The sequence below is a fragment of the Protopterus annectens genome, chromosome 2.part0, assembly GCF_019279795.1.
Source record: "Protopterus annectens isolate FY-2018-M chromosome 2.part0, PAN1.0, whole genome shotgun sequence".
Taxonomy (NCBI): Eukaryota; Metazoa; Chordata; order Ceratodontiformes; family Protopteridae; genus Protopterus; species Protopterus annectens.
The window spans coordinates 1383259241-1383284280 of NC_056728.1; the positions used below are offsets into that span (position 1 = coordinate 1383259241).

At 43.4% G+C, this 25040-nt stretch overlaps 1 protein-coding gene across 21 annotated transcripts in view; it reads right to left on the minus strand.

The window, feature by feature from the left end:
- CAMK2D (calcium/calmodulin dependent protein kinase II delta) overlaps positions 1-25040 on the minus strand; it is a 1797486-nt gene that overhangs the window by 597313 nt on the left and 1175133 nt on the right. For all 21 annotated transcript variants that reach the window (XM_044061588.1, XM_044061589.1, XM_044061587.1 and 18 more), the window contains exon 5: positions 5316-5381. In XM_044061588.1, coding sequence (XP_043917523.1) covers positions 5316-5381 — 66 coding nt within the window. The remainder of the gene's footprint in view (positions 1-5315; positions 5382-25040) is intronic.

Here is a 25040-nt window from a genome sequence, read left to right on the forward strand (position 1 = left end):
GTCTAATTTAACTTTGAAGAAGCTGTCCAACAAGGAGTCTTGGGACCAGGTGATGGATGTGTCAGTACTAACAATGTTCTGAATAGAGAGAGAGAGAGAGAGAGAGAGAGAGAGAGAGAGAGAGAGAGAGAGAGAGAGAATGATGAGTTGCTGGTTGATTAGCTCAAAGGCTTTTGTGAGGTCAACATATATTGCTCTTATCAAGTTTCCTTTGTTCATGCTAAAGAGAATGTCAACAGTTAGGCACCAAAGTGCCATCATTCTACTATGGCCTGCCCAGAATCTAAGCTGTTTTAGGGTAAGGAGATGGTATTGTTGGATGGAGCTTAACAGCTGAATATAAATTATTTTTTCTAGCACGTTGCCAACAGTTGGCAGAATGAAAATATGAGGTTTTGGAGGTTTAGATTGTTTGGACAAGGGCAGCAAGAAGTGCTGTTTCCCAGATGTTTGGTATTATAGTTTGTGTCAGGCAAAGATTAAAGATGTGACAAAGACGGTGGGTTAGAAATTCCTTACAGTAGTGGATAAACCAGGTTAAAATATGGTCTGAGCCTGGGGGATTGGTGTCTGTGGGCATGTAAAAGTAAGTTGTTGATTTTTCCACATTAGTTCTGAAATACAGAGGGGAGAGGAGATGTCATTGACAGTTTGGGGAGGGTAGCTAAATTATCTGATAAAGTCTGAGCAGGTGAGTGGTCCTTGATGAGTCTGGATTAGGTTTAGATAAGATTTGTTGCCACAGGATTTGCATCCCATGAGCAGATTCACTTAAATGCCAACCATTTTTGGATTTATTTAACTCATTCCCTCCGGTACAGCTCTTTTGAGTGTGTGCCTTTAACTCCCAGTGGGCATGGTTTAATCCTTTAAAAAATGAAGTTATCACCTTACAGTTCTAGAAAATACTCATTGAGAGAGGTCAAATATCAATACAGTTGTGTTTGCCATCACATATGCTTCAAGACAAAAATATCCTGGTACCTTATAAGTAACATGGTTTTGGAATTATTAATGCAAATATGAGCAATCAATATTTGACACCCAGAGGAGTAGTAGGAGTTAACTGCAGAAGACGCCTAGAGGAGCACTCGGCTGTAATGAGAAGGAAAGTTCTTTGTTTTGAGAAGATTTGCTTTGTACCTCTGTAGGGATTGTTTACACAATTTCCAGAGTTTGGCAAAGGTGGCATGGTTGTCAGGGGTTAGACTGTTTTTCCATAACTGCCAGGCTTCACACCTTAGCTTGAGAAGACATTGAAGCTCTTTGGTGAGCCATGGGGTTTGTTTTTGTTTAAAATTTACAGAAACAGTGAGGCATCACATGGGGATGCACAGAGTTCTAGTGTGTACCACATTCACAGCACTTGGCTCCCTAGTTCAGTTCCCAGTTTTGGTGCCTTCTGAAGAGAGTCTTTGCACATCCTCCCTGTATTTATGTGGGTTTTTTGCCGGGTGTTCCAGGTAACCTGGCACTCCTCCAAATTGGCTGTATGTGTGCATACTGTGTGTGACCATGTGATAAACTGAGAGAGACAGTATATTTGACTGAGTGAGGGAGTGCATGTGTCTGTGTGTGCACACATCCTGGAATATGTTCTGGCACCCTATTCAAAATTAGTTCCTATGCCTTGTGCCAAATGAGTCCTGGTATGTGTTGTAGCTCTACCACAGCCATGAAATGTGTTACGCAAGTAATTCAACAATGAGTGATTAAGAACACAAAGTGGGTGGTTCTGAGGTGATACATGGATGCATTATTACTTGTAATGTTAGACCATGAATATGCAGCCTTCCCAAAGTGTACAAGGTTCATAAACAGGGAAAAAAATCAAAGAATATGTGTGACAGTGATACGATTTCCTTACAAAGCCAGGTTAGGGAGACAAGCTGATAGGCAAGTACATTTATTTTAAGTTAAAAGTGTTCAGAGTGCTTTATTTGCAACATCAGTAAAAGATGAAGATAAGTAGATATGTTTTTTAAATTCAAAATCGCTAGATTATCTTGTAAATATATAAAGGGCAGACCAAGTAGGCTATATGACCCTTAATATGCCATTATGATTCATGTTTCTATGGTAATCTAAAGACATATGTATCTTTTTACTTGCATATATCTTACTTGTCTTTTGACTTCTTATGCTAACTAGTGCTGTGAACATATTCTGTCATTTCAGTGCATGTTAGTAAACTTAAGGATCCAGAATTTCTTCCTCAATAAAATTCTCATACATATACTTGACCTGCATCCACTTTTCAGTCCACCATTCTATTTAATTTTTCCTTTTGTTCCTCTGGTTTTTGATATAAACACTTCTCGAACTTTATTTTATTTTTTCAAAGTCTGTTATTCGTCTGCCAGATGCCTCCTACTGTATTCCTTTTAATTAGACTCAAAATAAAATAATTATATCCTTGAATGCATTAATCATAGTACTCCTTTTATACTTTAAAAACAGCTATCAAAAATGACTTTAGGCTGTAAATGACAACAGCACTTAAGTATTAACGTTTTTGTTTTATCACTGTCAGCCACTGCAGCTTTAACATGCAATGTTTCTTATATTTATATTGCAGGCATTCAAAGTACTTGCAATAAAGAAATATGATTTTTCTGGTTAGTGAATAATATAAAACCAATAGTAAATCAAAAACTGAAATGACATAAGCACTATAAAATACACAGCTACAAGAAAACAATGGAAAACAGAATGAAATGGCATGATAACAGAAGAAAAGGATCAAGAATGCACTTCTCAAATCCTGAAGAATTTCTTACCAAAAACAGGCTGTTTAGCAAATTGCCTGCACATTACCACTGCTTTAATTTACAATTCATTGTTACTTGCAAATAATAAGCATGCAAATTCTTATTTAAACAGCTGTCTAGACTGATCACTACATAAATCTAAACAATGTACTTGCTACAGTCCCCTTAAACCATCCCACTAGACTCATACTAAATCTTAAAAATGGTGAGTGCACTGAGGCTGCTTCCTTTGCACAGGGAATGTGGTATATTAAGCATTCCCTTGCTTAAGCACTGACTGATTGACGATCATATTCTTTTTCCTGTCTTCCCACACAATTGTCTCTCTTTCAGAAACAGTTTGAAATGCAAACTATTTGTATATAAAATTCCAAAGATTGCCTTTTTTATTTAAGTTCATGATGGATTACTTTGAAAGGTTAGGAAGCTTACAGGAAAGACAGAAATACATCCACTAAAGGCAGAAAGCGGGTTACTTCTTGACTGTGTTTTACAACAAAAGGAAATGGCTCTTCTATAAACCCAGACCCTTAGCTAGCTTGAAAACAAACTCTACACTTCAGCCAATTTTTTTGGTGAGCAAAAGCCATAATCTTCATTATTTTTTCTCAGCTTAAGAAACTGAGCCACTGTTTACCCCAAAATAAAATCACTACCAATGAAATCTAAGTTATAGAAGCAACTATGTTGATCTAGACAAATAACTTTAATTATTCTGATTTGTTTCATATCATGGCAATACAATGTCCAAAAAGTATCCTCCCCTGTTTCTTAATTTAGCATAAGATCAATTAAGACAAAGGGAGGCCAGGTAACAAAACAAATTTTTACAGAATGCCAAGGTAGTTTAGTGATTCTGGATGCCTGGGTTTGGAAATTAAATACTGGAGCCTTTTGGAAAACCAGGCTAAAGGGATGATAACTGTATCCATTCAGGAAAATAACTCTTTTATCTGGACAATTTAAATCTCCTTCAAAGTTAAACTGTGATTTGAGCAGGGTAAGGCTGTGGGATGAGAAGGTGAGCACAGAAAAGGCTACACTTGTCAAGTGCTGATGTACAAATTATATGAAGGTAGGAAGGGCAACAGTGCCCATAGTATGGAGTATGACACAAGAATCAAAATGACAGAAATGGGGGGTAACTGGTAAATGTGAAAGAAAGCATGGGGTTAAGGAATAAGAGAAGCAAATCAAAAACGAAAATAAAAATATGCGTTGTTAGAGGCGGTCTGTTTAACTAATAAAATTACAAACCTGGGGGAAAGTACAGTATCCATTGCAGTCATTAGATCTGAAACTTAAGCCTGCAGCAGATTACACTTTGTTTTGGAAAGTTACAGTAAAATGAAAACAAGAATGTGGCACTCTGCTTCAAAAATTCCTTAAAGAACTGGGATTGAATACTACTTGAGTGATATACGAACCTCAATCTATGAAGGAGTTACGTACAATACCGATGAAAGCCAGCACAGCAGAAGAGGAGAGGACTATTACTACTATATTATTAGCTGACACTCTCCAGGGGAGAGCTCCCAAACTGCAATGAAGGCAAACATGGTTCAATAAGCACTACAGGTGCTAAACGGTTGGTGGGGAGGAGGACTTCATAAACAGAGACCATCTCTTCCTTTCCAGTGCAGAAATGAAGGAAATCTCTTGTCACATGAATATCTTCTAGCTGATTCTATGAGCTAGCCAGAGCATAAAGGCATTTTTGGTATGGTGTCCTGGACGACAGACATAGTATGTCCACATGGCGTTCAAAACACTGAAGTGCAAAGTATTACATACTTAAAGGTTACTGTAAAGTGTACATTCTCCCAGAGCAAAAGTAGGGAAGTTATGGCATCATTACAGTAACAAAAAATCTTTAGCTGCCTAAAAACAGTAACAGGCACAGTTTTTCATCCGGAGTCCCTGTCCCACCCTGGGGGTGGGGGCTGTGCTATACTATGAGCAGGAAACCTGTGGCATTTTAGGCAGCTCACCATTTCTGCCTGGCACCCAACAAATAGAAGAATAAGGGCAATAGAAATAACTACAGTAAGGAAAATTCTCTGTCTTTGGTATGGAAGAAAAGGCAATAGGGTAAAGAGATGAAGAAAGTGATGCATAGTAGGGGCTTGAGCAAATATAGGAAGGAATAAATATACATGCAAAAAGAAAACGGGTATAACATTTAGATGAAGAATTGTCAGGGATACGCAAGTGCCATGTGTCTTTGTACAGCTGTGGGGATAGGCATTTGGTGAAAGTCATTCAACTAATCTTAAGTGTTCTTTCAATGGGATTCACACACTACTAGAGAGCTGGGAACTAAAAATGTATTCTTAAAGCATGCACTGTACCGCAAACAGATAAAAAAACAGGTCTAATGAATGTGGTAAGAAAACTAATGAAAGATCCAAATCAGGAAGCAGCATCTTTGCATCCCATAAGTATTAATAGTTTCTGCAGAAATGCAACTATAATTCATTTCTAAGTGCACTATTCGAGACATCTTTGGTGTTCATTTTCAAATAACCATACAGAAGTACTCACCTGGCATCTGCTTCACTGTAATATTCCCTAGCTACAATATCTTCAAATAATTCTCCTCCAGTGACTCTGTGTGTAAAAAGAGAGAGAGAGAGAAAAGGCAGTTACTAAATTTAGCATCAGATGCGGGCAGTAATTCAGAAGCTGCAGCATGTGCATAATTAGGTCACCATGGCAGAGACAGTAATTGCCTTGGTATTTTGTTCCTACCTCAGAATACACCAGCTTTATCTGAAATAGATAAATGGTGTCAAGGAGGAGCAAGGAATCACAAACCAAAGCACACACAATAATTTCAGGAAAAAAAAAAAGAACAGACTGCTGTATCCTCAGACGACATACATTTTACAGCCTGTCAAGCTTCCTCAAAATTTGAATATTTGGTAAACAAAATACAGCTAAATTAATCACAAATATACAGACAGTAGCTGGCAAACAGTGTTAATTTTCATTACTTGCAGGTGATGATATATTCTGTTTTAACAAGTCCTAATCACTACCTTTCACAGACTGATATCTGAACAGAACCTTGTATAGAGTACAAAAATAAATACAGATAAGACAGCAAAATTCAGTTTATTCTCCATCAGAATAAATCAGCAAGTAATATCAATTTAGCAAGGCCAGAAAACAAGCTTTTAATGGCTGCAATGCATAATTCCCCTAACTTTCAGTAAATTGTAAAACTTAATTTACTAAAAGTCATTCATAAAACCAGTAATCAAGCTATGTAAAAATATTCTTGCTCCACTCATCCCACAAAGAATATAAAATGTTCAAATGATCACACTACTGAAAATTCTTTATCTATCTAGTACTACTGTGCCATCGCAAATGCACAAGTCAATAAGTCACATTAATCTAATCAATACCACTAAAAACGATCATGACATGTAAATGCTCTAAAAGGTAGCCACAAACAAAGTACTAAACTACACTTCTTGGCACAATTCACATCTACACAGAATGCTGGGAAAAATCTTGCTGAATGCATTGACATTTGTACATTCCCCTTTGGGGTGGAGAGCACAAATACTGGAAATAATTCCCAGTTTTCTTACTTCCTCAATAAGACATCTGTTATGTAACATAAAACCCAGAGCTGTTGGACATGCTCCACTTAAAGAAATCCCAATCCCTCTGAACTACACGCTCTAGGGACCTAAACCTTGTTACTACAATAAACAGAACATGCTGGAAGGATAGATCCCTGTCCCAGAGACTTCCCATACTCTGGAACAAACTACCTATCTATATCAAACAAAGCTCCTCATTAGCACTCTTCAAGAAAAATCTTGATGATTAGATGGGAAATAGGAAATTCACCCCGGGGATCACCTATGTGGCTCTGTTCGACAGGAACACAGGGAAATAATTTTCTTGGGTGGCGAAAGCCAGGGTACCTTTTTGGATAGGCATATATAGGCCCTAAGGCCAATAGCCTAGTACTTACCTATGAACCATAATATTTTACAGTATGGTACTGAAACAATGGAAAGCTGGTGAATTTTAATGGACCATGTATATTTTGCTCTATGAATACAACATATAGATATGGACCTGATATCTCCCAGAGTGAGCATATCTTTGATCAACAACATCTTCAAAGTATATTTTTCAGAAAAACATATGCAAGGATGTCTGGACACCCTTTTAAACTCCAGTCCTTCGGGGGGGGGGGGTGAGGAAATTACAAATCCATGCCTTTATAAACACCATCATGGAAAATACAACTTATTGCAAGTATATCTATTAAGGTCTAACTATACATGATTTAAAAATGTTATGATCAGACTGCAAAACAATGACCAGCAACTACACCACTGCATTAAAGACTTAAGTTGCATTCATAGCATGATGCAGTATTCATTCTTTTTTTTTTTTCTGAATGCCAAATTTTTTCATTACAAGGAATAACAGCCAAGCAATGGCAAGTAGCAAAAATAACAACCCTTTTGAAATAGGTAACAATAAATTCAAACATGTATAATCCACAAAATTATGCAAAAGTAAATCTGGAAAGGTGGTGAGTAAAGAATTATGACTTACAAAGTGGTCAACACAGTCAATGATGTCTAGTGGTAAAAAGAAAAAAAATAATCTGCATGAAAAAGAAGTTATGTACTCACCATAACATTCCATCTGAGTAGGTAACTTCATTTGTCAGCAACCTGTGGGTATCGGATCCGAATCGGATCCGAGCTGGCAACTTTATTCAGCTAAGATCCGAGCTCCAAGCTCCTCCCCTTACCCATAACCCCCTGTCATCCCTCTCTGTCCTCAGATCAAGTTTGCTTAGCATTATAGAATACTACAACCAAAGGATCAACTAAACATCCTAACCTGATGTCATCTGGCACAGGAAGCACAAAGATCCTAAAAAGGACGAGCTACAAGTTAGGGGGACAGAGGGGGGGGGGGGTTGGTTGCTGACAAATGAAGTTACCTACTCAGATGGAACGTTATGGTGAGTAAATAACTTCTTTATCTGAAGTAGTTAACTTCATTTGTTCATCAACCTGTGGGACAGAGTCCCCAGCTACCAAAAAACTTGGGAGGTCCTCATGGAAGAATATTCCGGAGCACAGCAGAGCCAAAGGACACCCTCCCTCTGGAAATTATATCCAGCTTGTAATGGGTAATAAAAGTATGAGATGAAGCCCAAGTGGCCGCTGATCAAATGTCATCCAAGGACACTCTGGACCAAAAGGCAGCAGAAGTGGAAACCGATCGAGTGGAATGTGCGTGAACTCCGACAGGTTCTGTTCGGCCAGAACTCTTATATGCAAGAAGTATACATTGTGAAATCCATCTGGACAATGTAGCTTTTGACACAGGTTTACCCAAAAAGGGTTTAGCAAAGGATACAAGGAGTTGCTCAGATTTCCTATGTTCAGCAGTCCTGTGTAAATAGAATCTCAGTTGTCTGTACACGTCCAAAGAATGTAATTTGTGTTCACCTTTGTTGTGATAATTTGGGAAAAAAAAACGGTAAATTGATAGATTGATTAATGTTGGACTCAGAGGTGACTTTAGGCAAGAAGGAGGGATTTGTCCTGAGGGAAACTCTGTCTTTATGAAAGACCAGATATGGAGGTTTGGTGCAAAGGGCTTGAAGCTCCGAAACCCTTCTAGTTGAAGTGATAGCAATGAGAAAGGCTGTTTTCCAAGATAAATATTTTAGATCCACCGAAGCTGCAAGTTCAAACGGAGGGCCAGTAAGAGCCTGGAGAAAAAGAGTTAAATCCCACGGAGGGACTGCATCCTTAACATGAGGCCTTAACAGGAAGGTACCCTTTACGAAGGTCTTGCAGATTTTGGAAGATGCTAAAGAACCAAGATCATTTCCCACATGAAAGTGTGAAATTGCTGCTAATTGGACTTTGACGGTGGAGGAGCTGGCACCTTGATCAAATAAGTATGACAAAAAATCCAATACAGCTGGTATCGCGGCTGTAAATGGATCCAAATTTCTATGTTCGACCAGATCAAAAAACGTTTCCATTTGCTCTTATAGACCTTTCTAGTAGAAGGTTTATGAGCGGCTACTAAAATAGCTTTAACAGAAGAGGAGATACCAGGAGTCCTAGCTATGATTTGAACTGGATCAACCAAGCTGTGAGCTTGAGACTGTCCAGGTTTGGGGTTGTCAACCCCAGGGGGTGAGATATCAGATCCGGAATGGGATCCAAAATCCAGGGAGGATTGACTAGATGAGACCATAGGCAAGGGAACCACATTTGACGAGGCCAGAATGGATCACTCTGGTCCCCAATCAACGAGCTTTCTGCAAGAATTTTATCATGAGAGGAAGAGATGGATAAGCATAAAGTAGACCGGATGCCCAAACATGGACTAAAGCGTCTCTGGGGGATTCCCCTGGTGGGGGAAGTAGAGTTAAGTACTCACTGCACTTTGCGTTCGAAGGAGACGCGAATAGATTGCAGCAAGGTTGACCCCACTTGAGGAAGATTTGCTTCGCTACTCTAGGGTTCAGAGACCACTCGTAAGGTGAGAGGATGGTTCGACTCAGCCTGTCTGCCAAAATGTTCGACCGACCCGGAATGTGTGTTGCTATGAGAAAGCGGTTGGTGGCGATCGCCCATTCCCAAACTCTCATGGCCTCTCAACATAGCGGATAGGATCTGGTTCCCCCCTGTTTGTTGATACACCAGACTACTGACATGCTGTCTGATTGAATCGCAACTGTCCCTAAGGGAAGAATGGCCTGGAGTGCTTGCAACACTAAAAGCACCACCCTCATCTCTAGGACACTGATGTGCAACAAGGTCTCTGAGTGGGTCCACGTGCCTTGGACGGTTCTGCCCATGCAGTGCCCTCTCACCCGAGACGAGAAGTGTCCGTGGTCACCGTGGCTTGGGGTGGGGCCACAGAGAAGGGGCGCCCTTCCCAGAGATCTGAGGACTGGATCCACCAGAGTAGGGATTTCTTGCAAACCTTGCTGAGGGAGATAGATGCACTTAGCGGATGTTGCAGGATGGACCATTGAACCTGTAAGGTCCATTGTAGGACCCTCATGTTTAGACAAGCTAGAGGTGACAGATTGATGGCTGCAGCCATGGAACCTAGCACCCTCAGGACCAATTCCGCTGGAGGAGCCAGGGATTGTAGGAGGACCAGCACGTGGAGTGTCAAAGTTCGAAGCCTGTCCGGAGTTAGGAAGGCCCTCAACAGGTTTGTGTCTAGCCTGGCCCCTACGAAATCCAAAGTTTGAGTTGGTTGAAGGGAGGATTTCTTGAGATTGATTGAGATTCCTAGATGAGAGGCCAAGTGAAGGAAGTAATTCCTGGCTGAACAGAGTAGATGCCTGGTGGGGACGGTCAGGAGCCAGTCGTCTAGGTATGGAAAGACCTGTATTCCCTGAAGCCTCAGGTGGGCCGCTACAACTGCCATCACTTTGGTGAACACCCTAGAGGCTGTGGTGAGACCAAAGGGAAGGACCCTGAACTGGTAGTGGCTGGCTCCCAGCCGGAAGCGGGGAAACCTTCTGGATCGTCTGTCCATCAAAATGTGGTAGTACGCATCCTTGAGGTCCATAGAGCACATCCAGTTGTTCTCCTGCAGGAGTGGGAGAATGGATTGAATGGTGACCATCCGGAACTTTTCTTTGGCAACTGACAGGTTTAGAGTGGACAGGTCGAGGATTGGTCTTAAGTCTCCCATCTTTTTTTGGCACCAGAAAGAACCTGGAGTAGAAGCCTGATCCGGATTGATCTTGTGGGATGGGCTGGATTGCTCTTTTTTCTAGCAGCTGCTTTATTTCTGTGGCTGCTGCCTCCCTTTGATTGGGTGGGACATCGGGGAGGCTCCGGGATTTGAGAGGGAGATTCAGAAAGGGGATAGTGTAACCTCTGGATATGATGTGAAGCACCCAGCGATCCATTGTAATGGATTCCCAAACAGCTAGGTGCCTCGAGAAATGCCCCTCGACTGCCTCCAGAGTGGAGCAGTCGGGTAACCCCTCAGGGCTGCTGCGCGGGCCGATCCGAAAAAGGTTCTCTCGACCTGAAATTCTTTGGTTCCCCCTTTGCCTCTGGGCTGGCGTCCACCCTGTCCTCCACTGCCTCTGAAGGACGAGGGGTCCGGAGCGAAACAGGACTGTTGGGATTTCTGGAACCACATCTTCTTTTGTCCCCTTTGGTTCCTGGAGAAGGACCTCTGGGGAGCTGAGAAGCAGATCCCAATGGCAGACAACGTCTTCCCATATTTCTCGCTCTGGACTAGCGTGTCGCGGATGGTCTTGCCGAACAGCGAAAAGCTGTCAAAAGGGACATTTGTGAAGGACACCTTGAAGGGTTCCGCAAAGTCGCAGAGACGGAGCCAAGCATGCCACTGTAAGACAATGCCCGCTCCGCTAGCTCTAGCGGCTCCTTCCGTGGCATGGGAAAGAAGCCACACAGAAGTGTTTGAAATGGACTTAAGAGTGGCCATTCGAGCTGAGAATGTTTTCTCATCCTCAGCCGACATGGACTCTGGGAGCGACCCGGCGTATTCTTTGATGAGATCCCGCTGGAGTCGTATCACATGTGCCATATAGTTCAGCGACCTTACTGAGAAGGTGGCTGAAGCGAACATCCGCTTCCCTATGCGGTCCATCGTCCAAGACTCCTTGTCAGGAGGGTGGACTGAGGAACTCTCCTGGGCTAGTTCCTTCTTGGTGGCAGCCGCCACTAACATGGCATCTACCGGAGTACCCTTGCGCCAGACCGTCCTATCTGTGGGTGGACTGAGAATTTTGTCTGGTCTCTTTGGTATGGGCTCCACAGTGTCCGGTTCCTTCCATGCCCTGGTAGTGATCAGATCTACCAGGGGATCGGCGGGAGGCGACACCCAAGAGGTAGATGGGCCTGTGTCAAATGCCTCCAGAAACACAGACTCATCAGAGGAAGGTTTTTGGGCTGACCACCCCCCTCTAATATGAAGCATTTCCATAATGTCTCCGAAGGAGACATCCTCGGGGGGGGGGGGTGACCTTGGGGAACCTTCCCTTTGCTCTAAGTCTGTGTCCTCTGTCAGGGACTCAGGTGAGTCCAAGTGCCTCCTCTTGCACTTACGTTTGTGAGGAACCTCCTCGGGGGGGCTGTCCGAAGATGTCTCACCAACTACATCCTGTTCCTCTAAGGGAACTCTCTGGGACGTAGGCGCAGGCTGTCCCTGGGGTTGGGGGATGAAAGGTAGGCCCGTCTTAGAGGGAGTGATGGGTGGAACCGCAGCAGGAGCCTGGGGTCTCGAGTCCCTCGACAAGACCCTCTCCACAACATCGAATGCCGAAGAAGAACTGCTCTCTCTAGGATCCGAGAGAAGTCCCTTCGGATCCGAGGCGTGGACCAGAGCCGGCACTGATGCAATTGGATCTAGAGGGCCAGTATGCTCCGACCGAGACAGAGCCGAAGACATACTGACACCTCCAGATCCGAAGCTCAGCTCACGGCTCCGAGAGCTCGGATCCGAAAATGGACCCGACAAACTCGAGGGTGCGGACGGAGCCGAAGTAGGAAGTACTATTGGTACCGAGCCTCCCCCGGCTCCGATGCTGCCTGGATCTGATGGCTCCGAACCCGAGTAGTGGGTCAGAGAAGGAGCAATCGGGGTTAAAAATGGGGTTGAGCTCCCCCTGGAGGGGGGGAGGCAGGAGCATTCCCATCTGCAGTTGGGCCTGGAGAAACCTACGCATCATCTGGTCCATATCTGCATCGGACAAACTTCGGGTTGATCTAGACGAGGCCACCGAGGCTGGCCTGGAGTGCCGCCTCGAAGACCTGGAAGGCGACTGGGTCTCCTCCTCCGGCTCGGGGGAAAATCGAGGTGAATGGAGTCGGGAAGGAGAAGGCCCGGACGTCCTAGGAGAGGCTAACTGTTTAGCTGGAGGAGCCGAAGAGGAAGCTTCAGCCCACCGCTTGTGATGCTTCTCCTTTCTTTTCTCCCTCCTAGATTCCCTCTCCTCCTGAGCCACGGTGGGAGTGAGAGTCCCGGTCAGGGGAGCAGGGATGGAAGGCAGGACCGCTGCGGTCGCAGCTGGTGCCGCCGAGGGAGAAGAGGACGAAGCCGAGTCCGGGGGCAGAAGTCCCGCCAGAATCAGCTTTGACCTCTGTCCCTCAAAGCCCTGGTGTTGAAGGCTGTACAAATTGTGCAGCCTGAAGAGAGATGGTCAACCCCAAGGCAGATAACACACCGAGTGTGGCCATCTGCTGGGGATAGCTTATGGCCACACTCGGTGCATTTGGAAAAGAAAGTTTTAGGGGCCTCAGCCATGGTAATAATATATAGGCCCAAACCGCACACACCTTCACACACACTGGGGAGGGGGAAGACTAAGCTAACTAACAAAAGGAAAATTTACCAACAAGATTAGCAATTTAACAGATAAGGGGAAACAACACTCACTCGTCTATAGTTTTAAAGTAAAAAACTAGGTCAAAAACAGATAATTTTAGTAAAACTCACGAAACCCTACGCTTGGAACTCATTCTAGATGCTTGAATAAGCCGCAGCAAATGAGATCTGAGGACAGAGAGGGATAGCAGGGGGTTATGGGTAAGGGGGAGGAGCTTGGAGCTCGGATCTTAGTTGAATAAAGTTGTCGGCTCGGATCCGATTCGGGACCGATACCCACAGGTTGATGAACAAATGAAGTTAACTACTTCAGATAATTCGGTTTTGTAAATTGAACTTACCTTAACAGTAGATGCTCGAATGATCACTGCTGCAGTGGCCTTAGCTATATGGGTTATATCCTGCCAAGAATATAACAGATGGCCAGCTTCCAAAGCTTCAGGGCACCTTCTACATGCCCAAACTGTTAAGGAGCTTGAGCTGAACAGACTAAAAGACAAGTTTGGGCAAGAAGCTCTTCAGAGCTTTATTGCTGCCGAAGAGTACACTTATGTGAGGCTTTCGAGGGTCGAAGGTTGGCTTGCTTTCCATTGCTGGCCAGATAAATTCCCTTTGGGGAAGAAAACTGTAAGTTATGTACTTGCCATAACTTGGTATCTGTATTTTCCTCTTTCATTCCTCCTCATAGTTGAGTTATGGATCTGATGTGGCCACATTCTTATAGACCAGGATCCAAGTCTTGAGTTCCTCCCACTTCCTATAATGCTCTGTCCTCTGCTTAACTCCCTTAGTTCGAGTTTGCTGCCGAAATAGATGACAGTGTGTAGAGAAATAGAAGGAAATTAAGAACTAAGAACCCAGAGGCTCATACCAGGTACAATAGTTCCTAAACAGTTCTCCAAAAGTCTTCTAGAGCACTGGGTAGGAGGATGGCTGAGAGGGAAGGTGAGGAGGAATGAAAGAGGACAACACAGATATCAAGTTATGGTAAGTACATAACTTGCAAATCTGATGATGCTCCTTTCATTCCTCCTCACAGCTGGGTCAAAGTCCCTAGCTATACAACTCCTGGGTGGCCTCAAGGAAGGATATGCCAGAGCACTGCAGAACTGAAGGAAGCCCTGCTCCTGTAAACAATGTCCAATTTGTAATACGTGACAAAGGAACGAGTCTTTGACCAAGTGGCTGCAGCACAGATATCATCTAAAGATGCCCTGGAACAAACGGCAGAAGAGGTGGACACAGACCTAGTTGAATGGGCCTTAGGAGGGTGAGACAAATGTTCTTGGCATAAATAAAAGTAATACAGTTGGTTATCCATTTAGCAAGAGTAACTTTTGAAACCACTTGACCTAGGTGGCTATGCAAAAAGGACACAAATAGTCTGACTTTCAAAAATGTTTTGTCCTATGAAGATAAAAACGTAACAGTATACGAACATCAAGCAAATGTAACAGACATTCTCCCTTGTTAGAGAAATTTGGAAGGAAAACTGGTAGTTGTGTGGACTGGTTGAGGTTAGATTCCATAGGTACATTGAGCATGAAAGAGGAGGCTTAGAAGACAGTGCCTGGATATCCAAGATTCTTTTTGCTGAAGTAATGGCGATAAGAAAGACTATCTTCCATGACAGAAACTTCAAGTCACGATCACTAGCTGGTTCAAAGGGTTTTTGAGTTAGGCCTTGTAAGACCACAGTAAGATCCTATGGTGGAGAAGGTCTTTAAATGGAGGTCTGAGGAGGAAGATTACTTTCAAGAAGACCTTGCTCAATTTGGAAGTTACGAGGGAACCAAAAATGTTTCCAAATAAAGTTCGAGATGGCTGACAACTGAAGTTTTATTGTTGAGAAAGTGTCTCCCTCTTTGAAAAGAGACATAAGGAAGAGTAGGATAGCTGATACTGGAGCTGAAGAGGGATCAGTTTTCTCTTTGGAGGCCCAGAAGACAAATCTCTTCCATATGCTCCTATAGTCTTTCTCTTTCTTGGTAGCCGGTCTCTGGGAAGCTAGTACAATATCTCGGACAGGGGAAGCAAGCCTGGACTTTTGTACAATTACTGGAAGTGGAGAAACCAAGCACTCAGTTTAAGGGATATTAGACTGGGGTGAAAACCTTCTATCAAGTGAAGGAGGAAGTCCTGTTTTGGTTCCAGTATCTATGGAGGATACTTCAGGTGAGACCAGATAAAGGGGAACCAAATATGACGAGGCCAGTAGGGGAACAAGGAGGATTACCAAGATCTTCAAATGTTTTGCTTTCTGTAGAAATGTCAGGATCAATGGTAGAGAGGGATAAGCATAGAGGAGACTGGCAGGCCAGTTGTGAATTAGTGAGTCCCTCAGGGACTAACATGGAGGGGGATAAGAGCAAAGCAGTTGCTGCATTTGTTGTTCTGGTTAATGCAAATAGGTCACAGCATGGCTGGCCCCAATGGCTGAAGATCAGGTCCACTACTGATTGTTTGAGGAATCACTCATAAGGGGTCAGGATGGACATGCTGTGTTTGTCTGCAAGGACACTGGACTTCCCCAGTATGCGAGTTGCAAGCAGAAAGCTGTCTGAAGGCATCACCCATTCCCAGACCCTCATGGCTTCTCTGAAAAAGGGATGAGCAGGTTACTCCTTGTTTTTTGATGTATCAGACAACTGACATGTTGGCTGTGTGAACTGCAATAGTTCCTAGAAGGAGAACGTCCTGAAAGGCTTGCAACATGAGAAGAACTGCTCTCATCTCCAGAACATTGATATGCAGTCTAGCCTCTGTATGTGTCCACTTGCTTTGGACCATCTTTCCGTTGACATGCCCCCGTCCCCACCGCCACCCCAACTAGGAAGCATCCGTGGTCACAGTGACTGATGGGGAAGATAGAAGGAATGGTCTGCCGACTGTCATATCATCAGACAGAAACCACCACTGCAGGTGTTTTCTGAAAACCAACGTCAGTTTGACAGGAGCAGATAGGGGCTGAAAATGAATAGACCACTGAGCTGCAAAGGTCCAATGAAGCACCTGCATAAAGAATCTGGCCAACTGAACTAAGGGGATGACAGCCGTCATAGATCTCAGAGCCTGAAGTACCAGTATGACCAGAGGAAATGGGTGGATCAAGATGGCTCAAACACGGTCCCTCAACATCTGTACCAGATGAGGGGGTAGCGATGCAATCTGACTTGATGTGTTCAAGATGGCCGCAATAAACTCTAACCTTTATACCAGAGACAGATTTGATTTTGTTAGGTTTATGGTGACACCCAGATAATTGGCAATGTTGAAAAAGTAATCCCTGGCCTGAATTAGCTGATGCCTGGTTGAGGCAGTGAAGAGCCAGTCATCCAGATATGGAAACACCCAGAATCCCTGCAGTCTGAGGTGCACTGCAACGCATTTGGTAAACACCCTGGGGGCTGTGGTGAGTCCAAAGGGCAGAGCCCTGAATTGGTAGTGACTGGCTCCCAGCTGAAAGTGCAGATGACTTCTGGAGCATCTGTCTACTTAGATGTGATAGTACGTGTCCTGCAAGTCCACCAAGCACATCCAATCATCATTTTGCAACAGGGGTAAAATGGACTGAACCATAACCATTCAGAACTTTGCCTTCTTTACAAACAAATTCAGTTTGCTTAGATTCAGAATGGGTCTCAGGTCCACAGTTTCCTTTGGCGCTATAAAGAAGTGCAAGCAAGTTCTGAATCCTTTTTGTTTGGTTGGGACCTCTTGGATGTCTTTTTTTCCAGAAGCCTTTGAATTTTTGCTACTGTGTACTCCCACTGACTGGGTGGAACATCGGGGAATCTCTTTAGACTCTCTGGTGGAGGAAGGAAAAAGGGAATGTACTAACCTCTGGATTTAATATTTAGCACCCACTTGTTTTGTGTTAGATCAGTCCAGGCAGTAGGGTGCAGTGAAAAACGACTCCTGACTGCTTCTAGAGGTGAGGAATCAGGCAACACTTCAGGAGCACTGATAGGGTTTATCAGAGAAGGATTCTCCGATGCCCTGGTTGTGTGGTCACTCTCTGCCTCTGGGGTGGTGTCTCCCACTGAAGCCTCCTCCTCTGCCCTTGTAGGAAGAATCCCTGCACTGATCCTGGGAAGACCCTTAGAATTTTCAGAACCATGCTTTCTTGCCATTATGCTGTTTCTAGCAAAGGTGCATTGTGGGGTCGAAAAAATGACCCCTATGGCAGACAAGATCTTTCCTTCCTGCTCGCTGTGGATTAAGGTGTTTTTGACAGATGGCCCAAATAAAGTGAAGCCATCGAATAGGGCATTAACAAAGGGCACCTTGAAGGGTTCCACAAATTCACAAATCCTCATCCAGGCATGCCTTCTAATAGCAATGCCTGAGCCAGCTGCTCATGAGACGCCCTCTGTGGAATGGGAGATAAGTGTCTTGGAAGAACTGGACAAGGAAGTTAGAGTCACCAGTTGGGGAGAAACTTTATTAAAATCCTCCACTAACATGATCTCTACTAGAGAGTCAGAGAGTTCTTTTACCAGATCTCACTGCAATGGAGTAAAATGTGCCAGGTAGTTTAATGCTCTCAGCAAGAAAGTGGCACAGGTGTAAATGCGCTTACCAAATCTGTCCATTGCTCTGGACTTCTTGTTCTGCAGATGGACAGTGTAGCTTTGTTCAAATAGCTCCTTCTTGGTTGCTGCTGCCACAACCATGGTATTTACCGTAATACCTTTGGTTCAATACGGTCAATCCTTAGGGGTGGACAAAATGTTATCTGTCTTTTTTCATATTGCTTCAATCATGTCCGGCTCCTCCCACCAAATCCACAAGGTTGTCTGCAAGGGGGGGGGGGGGTCACCCAAGATGTAGACAGGTTTGTCCTGAAAGCCTCCAAAAACATGGACTCATCCAAGGAGGGAGGTTGGGCTCACCAGCTACCACTCTATCTCAGGATCTCTAAAATGTCTCCAAAGGAGACATCCTCTGGTGGTGATCATGGGGATCCCTCTCTTTCATCAAAGTCTATGTCCTCAGTAAGGGAATCCAAGGGGTAGTCAATGTGCCTCTTTTTGCACATCTTCTTCTGAGGGATCTCCTCAGTGGGATGATAAGGGGAGGTCTCGGAAGTAGAGGGGTTCCCCTCTAAGGGTAGAGAGTGAAGGTTTGTCTGGATGGGCTCACTCTGGTCAGGCAAGACAGGTTCAATTATCTGATCCCAGGGGGATTGGGGAGGTCCACAGCTCAGAGATACTGGATCCCTGTGAATAGAGAATGCCCCTTCTACAACTTGGACCTGACGGACCCAGGGAATCCCTGCCCAACTCCACCAAAGCAGAGGCAACCGAAGAAGAAAGGGTAGGGACCCTGGATCCATGAGCTCCAGGTAGAACTGGACCTGAACTGTCCAGCGCCAAACTGCCGAGAGGAAGAGACAGCTCCAACAGAGTCAGAGTAGAGCTCCTCTCCCTGGATCCAAAAAGGACATCCCAGATCCGAGGACATCCCAGATCCGAGACCGCTGTGATCCAACAATACTGGAGCATAGAAAGTCAGGGTGGCAGTCGCAGTAGAGGAAGGGTGGCTCCTTGGATCCGACCCCAGCTCTCTCAGGTGGCTACGATCCTGGGATTCTGATACTGAAGGATGGATCGAAGAAGGAGACTGCACTGGAACAGAAACACTCACAGCTCCTAGAGGGGACAGAGCTGAAGACCCTATCTGGATCTAAGTCTCGAGGATCTTCCTTATTATCCTGTCCAGGGTGAGTTCAGTAAGGCTCCTAGAAGACCTGGAGGAGGCTACTGATAGTGGTCTAGACTGCCTAACAGAAGTCTGCAGTAGCTAAATAGAGATGCAGCTCCCATTCCCAACTTTGGAGTTTTACTCCTCACTGTAGTATCTGAAGTGGATACTCTAGGAGAATTAGTGACATGAATAATGGTGGTCAGATCAGAGGAGTGTTTGGGATCCGCCGGCACCAACGTCTGTTTCTGATCCAACCATCTCGGATCCAAATGTCTTGGAAGCTTAGACGGTGGCTCTCTGAGAGCAGAGTATATACACATGGGTATTTATTTTATTGACTATTTGGTAACTGGGTAGGTGAGCTGGCCCAAAAAGCCTTTCCAACCAAGACCCAAAAGTACAGAAACAAAAGTAAACATCATAAATGATCAAGAAGCATACAATACACAAGAACAAATGCAAAATAATATGTTTTAAAGGGTCTTAGAGAAAACATTTGCTTGTTGCAGATCCTTATGCTTGTTACATTGTGTTATGTACAGAGAAATATTGCAGAGATCACGTTAACAGTCAAACCAAAGTTGTTTACAATACTTACAGTATATACATAAAGTCCATTTTAAATGTCAATATTTCAGGAAAAAAAAGGCATGACAACATTTAGGATAACAAGCAGGGAAAGACTGTCACACTGAAGACAGTATGAAGAGTACTGTCATGCTGGGAGGTAATATGTTGTTTTACAGGAAATGGTGGGTTTAACCATTGTTCGTAAAGCACATGCACCCAGTTTCCTTGTGCAAGTATTCAGAGGAGGCCTTTATGAATTCAGTGAGAGATTCCAGGCCCCTTAACAGAGGTGTAGTCTGTGTCACAATGTTGGGCCCAGCTGGGAGAAGGTACATTGAACAACAGATATGGACAGAGAGCTTTCCCTTGGGTATTTCTTAAGGAGTAAATCTGGTCTTGGATGGGTAGTTTCCATCTCAAAGGTATGCAACAGCCTCTGTTTAACATTTTGTGAATTAGAGTACCTAGGAGATAAGATGAACTTTCGATGACTGGAAGACATTTTAAGAGTTGTAGAAGATTACAGTGGTGGCATTTGTTGTTGGTAAGGAGGGAGTATCTGCAAAGTTTATGTTCTGTTATCTGAAGTCTTCAGAAATTCTGTGCTGAGTAAAAGGTAATTAGATGGAGAGCATAACCCAATTTAGGCGGAAGAATTTTTTGGCTAGGGAAAAGCAGGTTGAAGGAAAGAATAACTGAGAGATTATATAGCAAAGTTTAAATTGAGGAAGCAGTCTGTATGTTATTCTGTTTAAATGACTTGAAAAAATTAGAGAAGGATAAAGGTTACATCCAAGCTGTGTTCACAAATGAGGGGGGTGATGATGAGCTTATCACTGATGTTAACAAGAGGTAGGTGCAGGAGTTTTTAAGGGGTAGTAATTAGCATAAGGTTAGTTTTGTATGGTTAATTAGAAGAGGACTACAACCAGCCCACTTGCATAGCTGATATATCCGCACACTGGCAAAATAAAATGAAAAAACATGAAAAATAAATGGGGCTAGAGGAAGGGGCTGCTACTGCAACAGTGATCTATTAGAACATCCACTGCCATGGTAAGTTCACTTCCACAACTGCACTATCCTCAGCATAGAGATCATTGTTGCAGCAGCCTATGCTACTTTTGTACACTACCACAGATTAAAATCTAAGAAGGGGGAAGACCAATATACTGAGACTCCAGGAGCCCCTGGAGAATGGCCATAACAAAGCCTGTTTGACCTGGACAGGTAATCAAGTTTGAAATGCTTTGTAAAAGTATGTGCATAAGGACCATGTTGCTGCTGTGAGTCCACACCTTTCAAGAAATTCACGAAAGAAGCTAAAGCTATTGTGGAATGGGCCCTAACCATGTCTGTATGTTGCTTATTACAGGGAGTATAACAAAAGGCAATAGCCTAAGGCAACTATCTGGGAATAGTCTGCTTTGACATTGGCTGTCCTCCTCTCTTACCTGCAAAGGAGACACACAGCCGATTACCTTTGCTGAAGGCTTCAGTTTTGTCTAGGTAATTATCTGCACTGCCTGTGGAAATTCAAAGTATGAAGAATCTTTATCCTTTGTTCTTGGGTTCAGGGAATAAGACAAGGAGACTAACAGTCTGGCTTAAAGTAAACTCTGAGACCACTTTAAGCATAAAAGGATCAGTTCTTAAAGAAACCCTGTCCTTGTGAAAAATCAGGTAGGGCTGATTCACCACAACAGCTTGTAAGTCACTCTCCCAGCAGAACTCAAGAGTAATAAGTTAAACAGTCTTCTGTCTTAAGAACCTCAACTCAGCCTGATAAGCAAACTCAAATGGAGAAAGAATAAGCTTTTTAAGCACAAACTTAAGACCCCAAGGGGGAACCACCAGTTTCCTAGGCAGACGCACATGTAACGACCCTTTTAAAAATAAGTAATGTGAGAATAGATCGAAAGGGAGGATCGAAGGACAGACAAGTAGAAATGACTAACAAATGAACCCAGCCAGCTTCCAAAGTTTCAGAGCACCTTCCATGTCCCCAAACTGTCAGGAAGTTCAAGATGAGCTGACTGAAAGAAAAGTCTGGGTACGAAGCCCTTCAGAGCTTTCCTGCCAACAGACAGAGGGATGCTGTGCCCTGAAATGACAATGTTAGGAACAAAAAATAAATAACCAAACTCTGGCATATACAACACACACAAAACAAAGGGGGGGGGGGTGGAGCAGATACAGCACCAGTGATCATTCAAACATCTACTGTTATGGTAAGTTTACTTACACAACTGTACTAGGTTCATCATATTGATCACTGCTGCAGTATCCTTAGATGCATGGGTAGATTGCCATAGCTAACTACATTTGGGAAGTGGAGGAAGAAGAGCACAGGCACCCCTGGAAACGGCCCTATTAAAGCTAGAGAAGAATCAAGCTTACCGTGCTTTGTGGAAGTGTACACAGAGGACAAGAAGCAGCTCCTTGAATACTTGTAGAATCCAGCCCTTTCCAAAAAGCTACATCTGAAGCCAAAGCTCTGGTAGAGCGGACATTGCCCATGCCAGGAATAGGTTTGCTGTACTCAGTATCCATCCATCCTCAACCCCTTTTTCCCATTTTGGACATGGGGTTGGGGTGTCTCTTCAACAGTGACAATCATCTCGAGCCAAGGTTTGCATCACCGGTGGCTAAAGATAATATCCTATTTCTTGTGGAGGTGAGAAAAAAGTTGTGTATGTACTAGGCTAGCTGCCTTTGTGGAACGTTTTAAGCTTAGCTAGTTTCCCTCTTTGTTCTCGAAATAACCTATCCCCTTTGGATACAGACTGGCCTTACCCATCCCATAGTCAATAATTATATACTACCCCAATGAGAATAACTGGGCTCATACCATAGATAATTTGAGAGGACCCATACATGGGATAAAGCACTTAGAAGCTGCCTCTGTACATGAGTAGTAGAGGGGGCAGTCCTGGAATAAAATTTCTGTTTCTCATCCATAGATCTAAGTTGCACTTGAAAATGGACAGGGATGCACTTTGTTTTATATAGATGGGGTGTCTGTTCCACAGCAGCGGTATCCTCAGAGAGATATAGCTGTACCTCCAAACCATTCTGTTGACATTGCAGAAGAGGTTTAGATCCCTAGACCAGTTATTTCCGATGCCATTTGACTTGCTGATGTGCAGTAAATCCATCAGTAATGATTCAGGGAATGTCTTGTTTGCCAGACACAGGTCACCTCTTAGCAGTCTGTAGGATACCGAGTATAGTGACTGGGCTAAGTCCATGAAGGGCATGTTGTTTAGGCCTTCTACCCTTTTAGTAAGGTATCTCTCTGGTCATTCCAGTTGCTGCATGGTGTTGCACAGGAACAACTGATCCGAAGATATGAAAGATTTACTTCTGTCAGAGAGTACTGCAGTTATCTGTGGACATCCAAGGTATGGAGTTAACATTTCTTTTCATTTTTGGGTTCAAGAAAGAAAACAGGAGATGAATAGTTTGACTTAAATAGTTTGACTTTAAATAAACTTGGATACCAATTTAGGCATAAAAGAAGTATTACTTCTCAAAGAAACCCTGTCCCTGTGGAAAATGAGGATAAGGTTGATTCACATAAGAGCTTGCAACTCAGAAACCCTTCTTACAGCGGTTAGAGCAAAAGTAAACCTGTTTTCCATGTTAAGGACTGCAAGTCAGCCAGGTTTTCTGGTTCAAACGGAACAAGTGTTACTTTCTCTAACACAAAATCAAGATTCCAAAGAGGGGCCATCGGCTTTCTTGGAGGCCTCTTATGCAAAACCTCTTTCAAAAACATGTTGACCTAAGAATATATTGAAAAAGCATGATCCATGGGCAGATGGGAAGATATGCAAAAATGGCCGATAAATGAACCTTGATAGAGGGCACGCAAATTTAAAACCAGAGAACAGCTAGTCCTGAATGGGTGCTGGTTGTGTTGTTAGTACCAACTAGAATATCTTTTATGATTTGCTAATATATTTTCTAGTAGCAGGATATTTCTGCCTTCATTAGTACCTTATGCACGTCCTCAGTAAAAAGGTGCCTAAAAGGAATTAAGACTCTATCACCCAGGCAGTCAGCTGCTGAAGTTGACTGGTGTTGAGTTATATCAAACACCTCTGTTTTTGTGTGAGTAGATCCAGTTTGTGAGGAAGCTTGAGGTAATTGCCCCTTGAAGAGGTCAAGGGGATCAAAGATGATTCAGAGAGATAAGTGCCTCCATTATGGCAAGAATCTGTTTTTTATTTATGTGCTTGCATCTGTCCTTGGTGTCCCAAACACCTTGCACTTTTATCCCTGTTGAAACTGCTCCCCAAGAAAAATCCAAGGAGTCTGTGATAACTGATGTTTTTGCAACAGGGAAGGAGAAGGAAAGACCTGTATTTAGGGATATCTGTTGTCTCCACCTACTGATTTCTCTTCTGACAAACCCCAGTGCTGGGATCGGAAAAGACATGAGTTATTGGTGCTGGGACCAAAGAAACTTCAAATGCCACATTATTTTTCTCATGTGGAGTCTTGACAGGGGTATCACAAGAATCATAGAAGACATGAGACCCAAAATCCTAAGGTATTCCCTTGCACTGCCTGAAGGCTTAGTGAAAACCATATAAATCTATTTTTTTTCCTGTGGAAGAAAGACTCCTTGAATTGTAGTGTCTAGCTGGCATCCCAGAAACAATATCCTGTGAGAAGGAGTCAAGAAAGGCTCTTGAATGTTCTCTTGGAAACTGAACCCCAGCAGAAACCTGACATTTTTTAAATAGTCTGTAAAGATAATCAAGCTGTCTACATATGGAAAAATGTGGATACCCTGTAGCATGCAATGTGCTATAACTGGAGCTAGACACTGTGAACACTCTTGGTGCAGAGGATAAGTCTGTAGAATAAGGCAGAGAACTGATAATGTGAGCCAGACACACAAAACCTTAAGAAACACGAAGTTTGGATGAATATGAATGTGATAAGCATCTTTTAAATCTACTATTACCAGGAAACTTGGATGAAGAAGTAGTAACAGATTGTGAAGTGACATCTTTTTAATCTGGGCACTATCACAAACAAGTTTAGAAAAGAAGGATTCAGAACTGGTCTCCAAGCATTTTCTATATTTGGCACTAGAATCATCCATGAATAAAACCCTTTTCCCACCTGGGAAGGGGGAACTGGTGGGAAGGGGGAACTGGTTCTATCACTCCCTGGTTAAGCAGATGATGAAGGACAGGTGGAAACGAGTGTGTCTGGTATGGAGAATGAGAATTTATTCCTTCAAAGGAGGAGTTTTTTTCCTATAGCTATCTGTAACCTTGATGAAAGATCTTCAGAACCTACTTGTTTGAAACTATCTGTTGCCAAAGAGAAAAAGTGGAGACTCGGACTATCTCAAAGTAAAACAGTGGCTGCCAGGGTAGGGGGACAAAGTCTCTTAAACAGGTCATTCTGGCTCATTGGACTGTCCTTGGTTTTGGGAGTTTTGAGAATTTTTCTTGGAACCCCTTGCCATTTTTTTTCTTAAATGTCTGTACATCTGCATTTTCTTGATACTATTTTGTTTCTTACTACAACTGGTGCGCAACTGATGAGTAGTTAGAGAGTCCCAATGAAAAT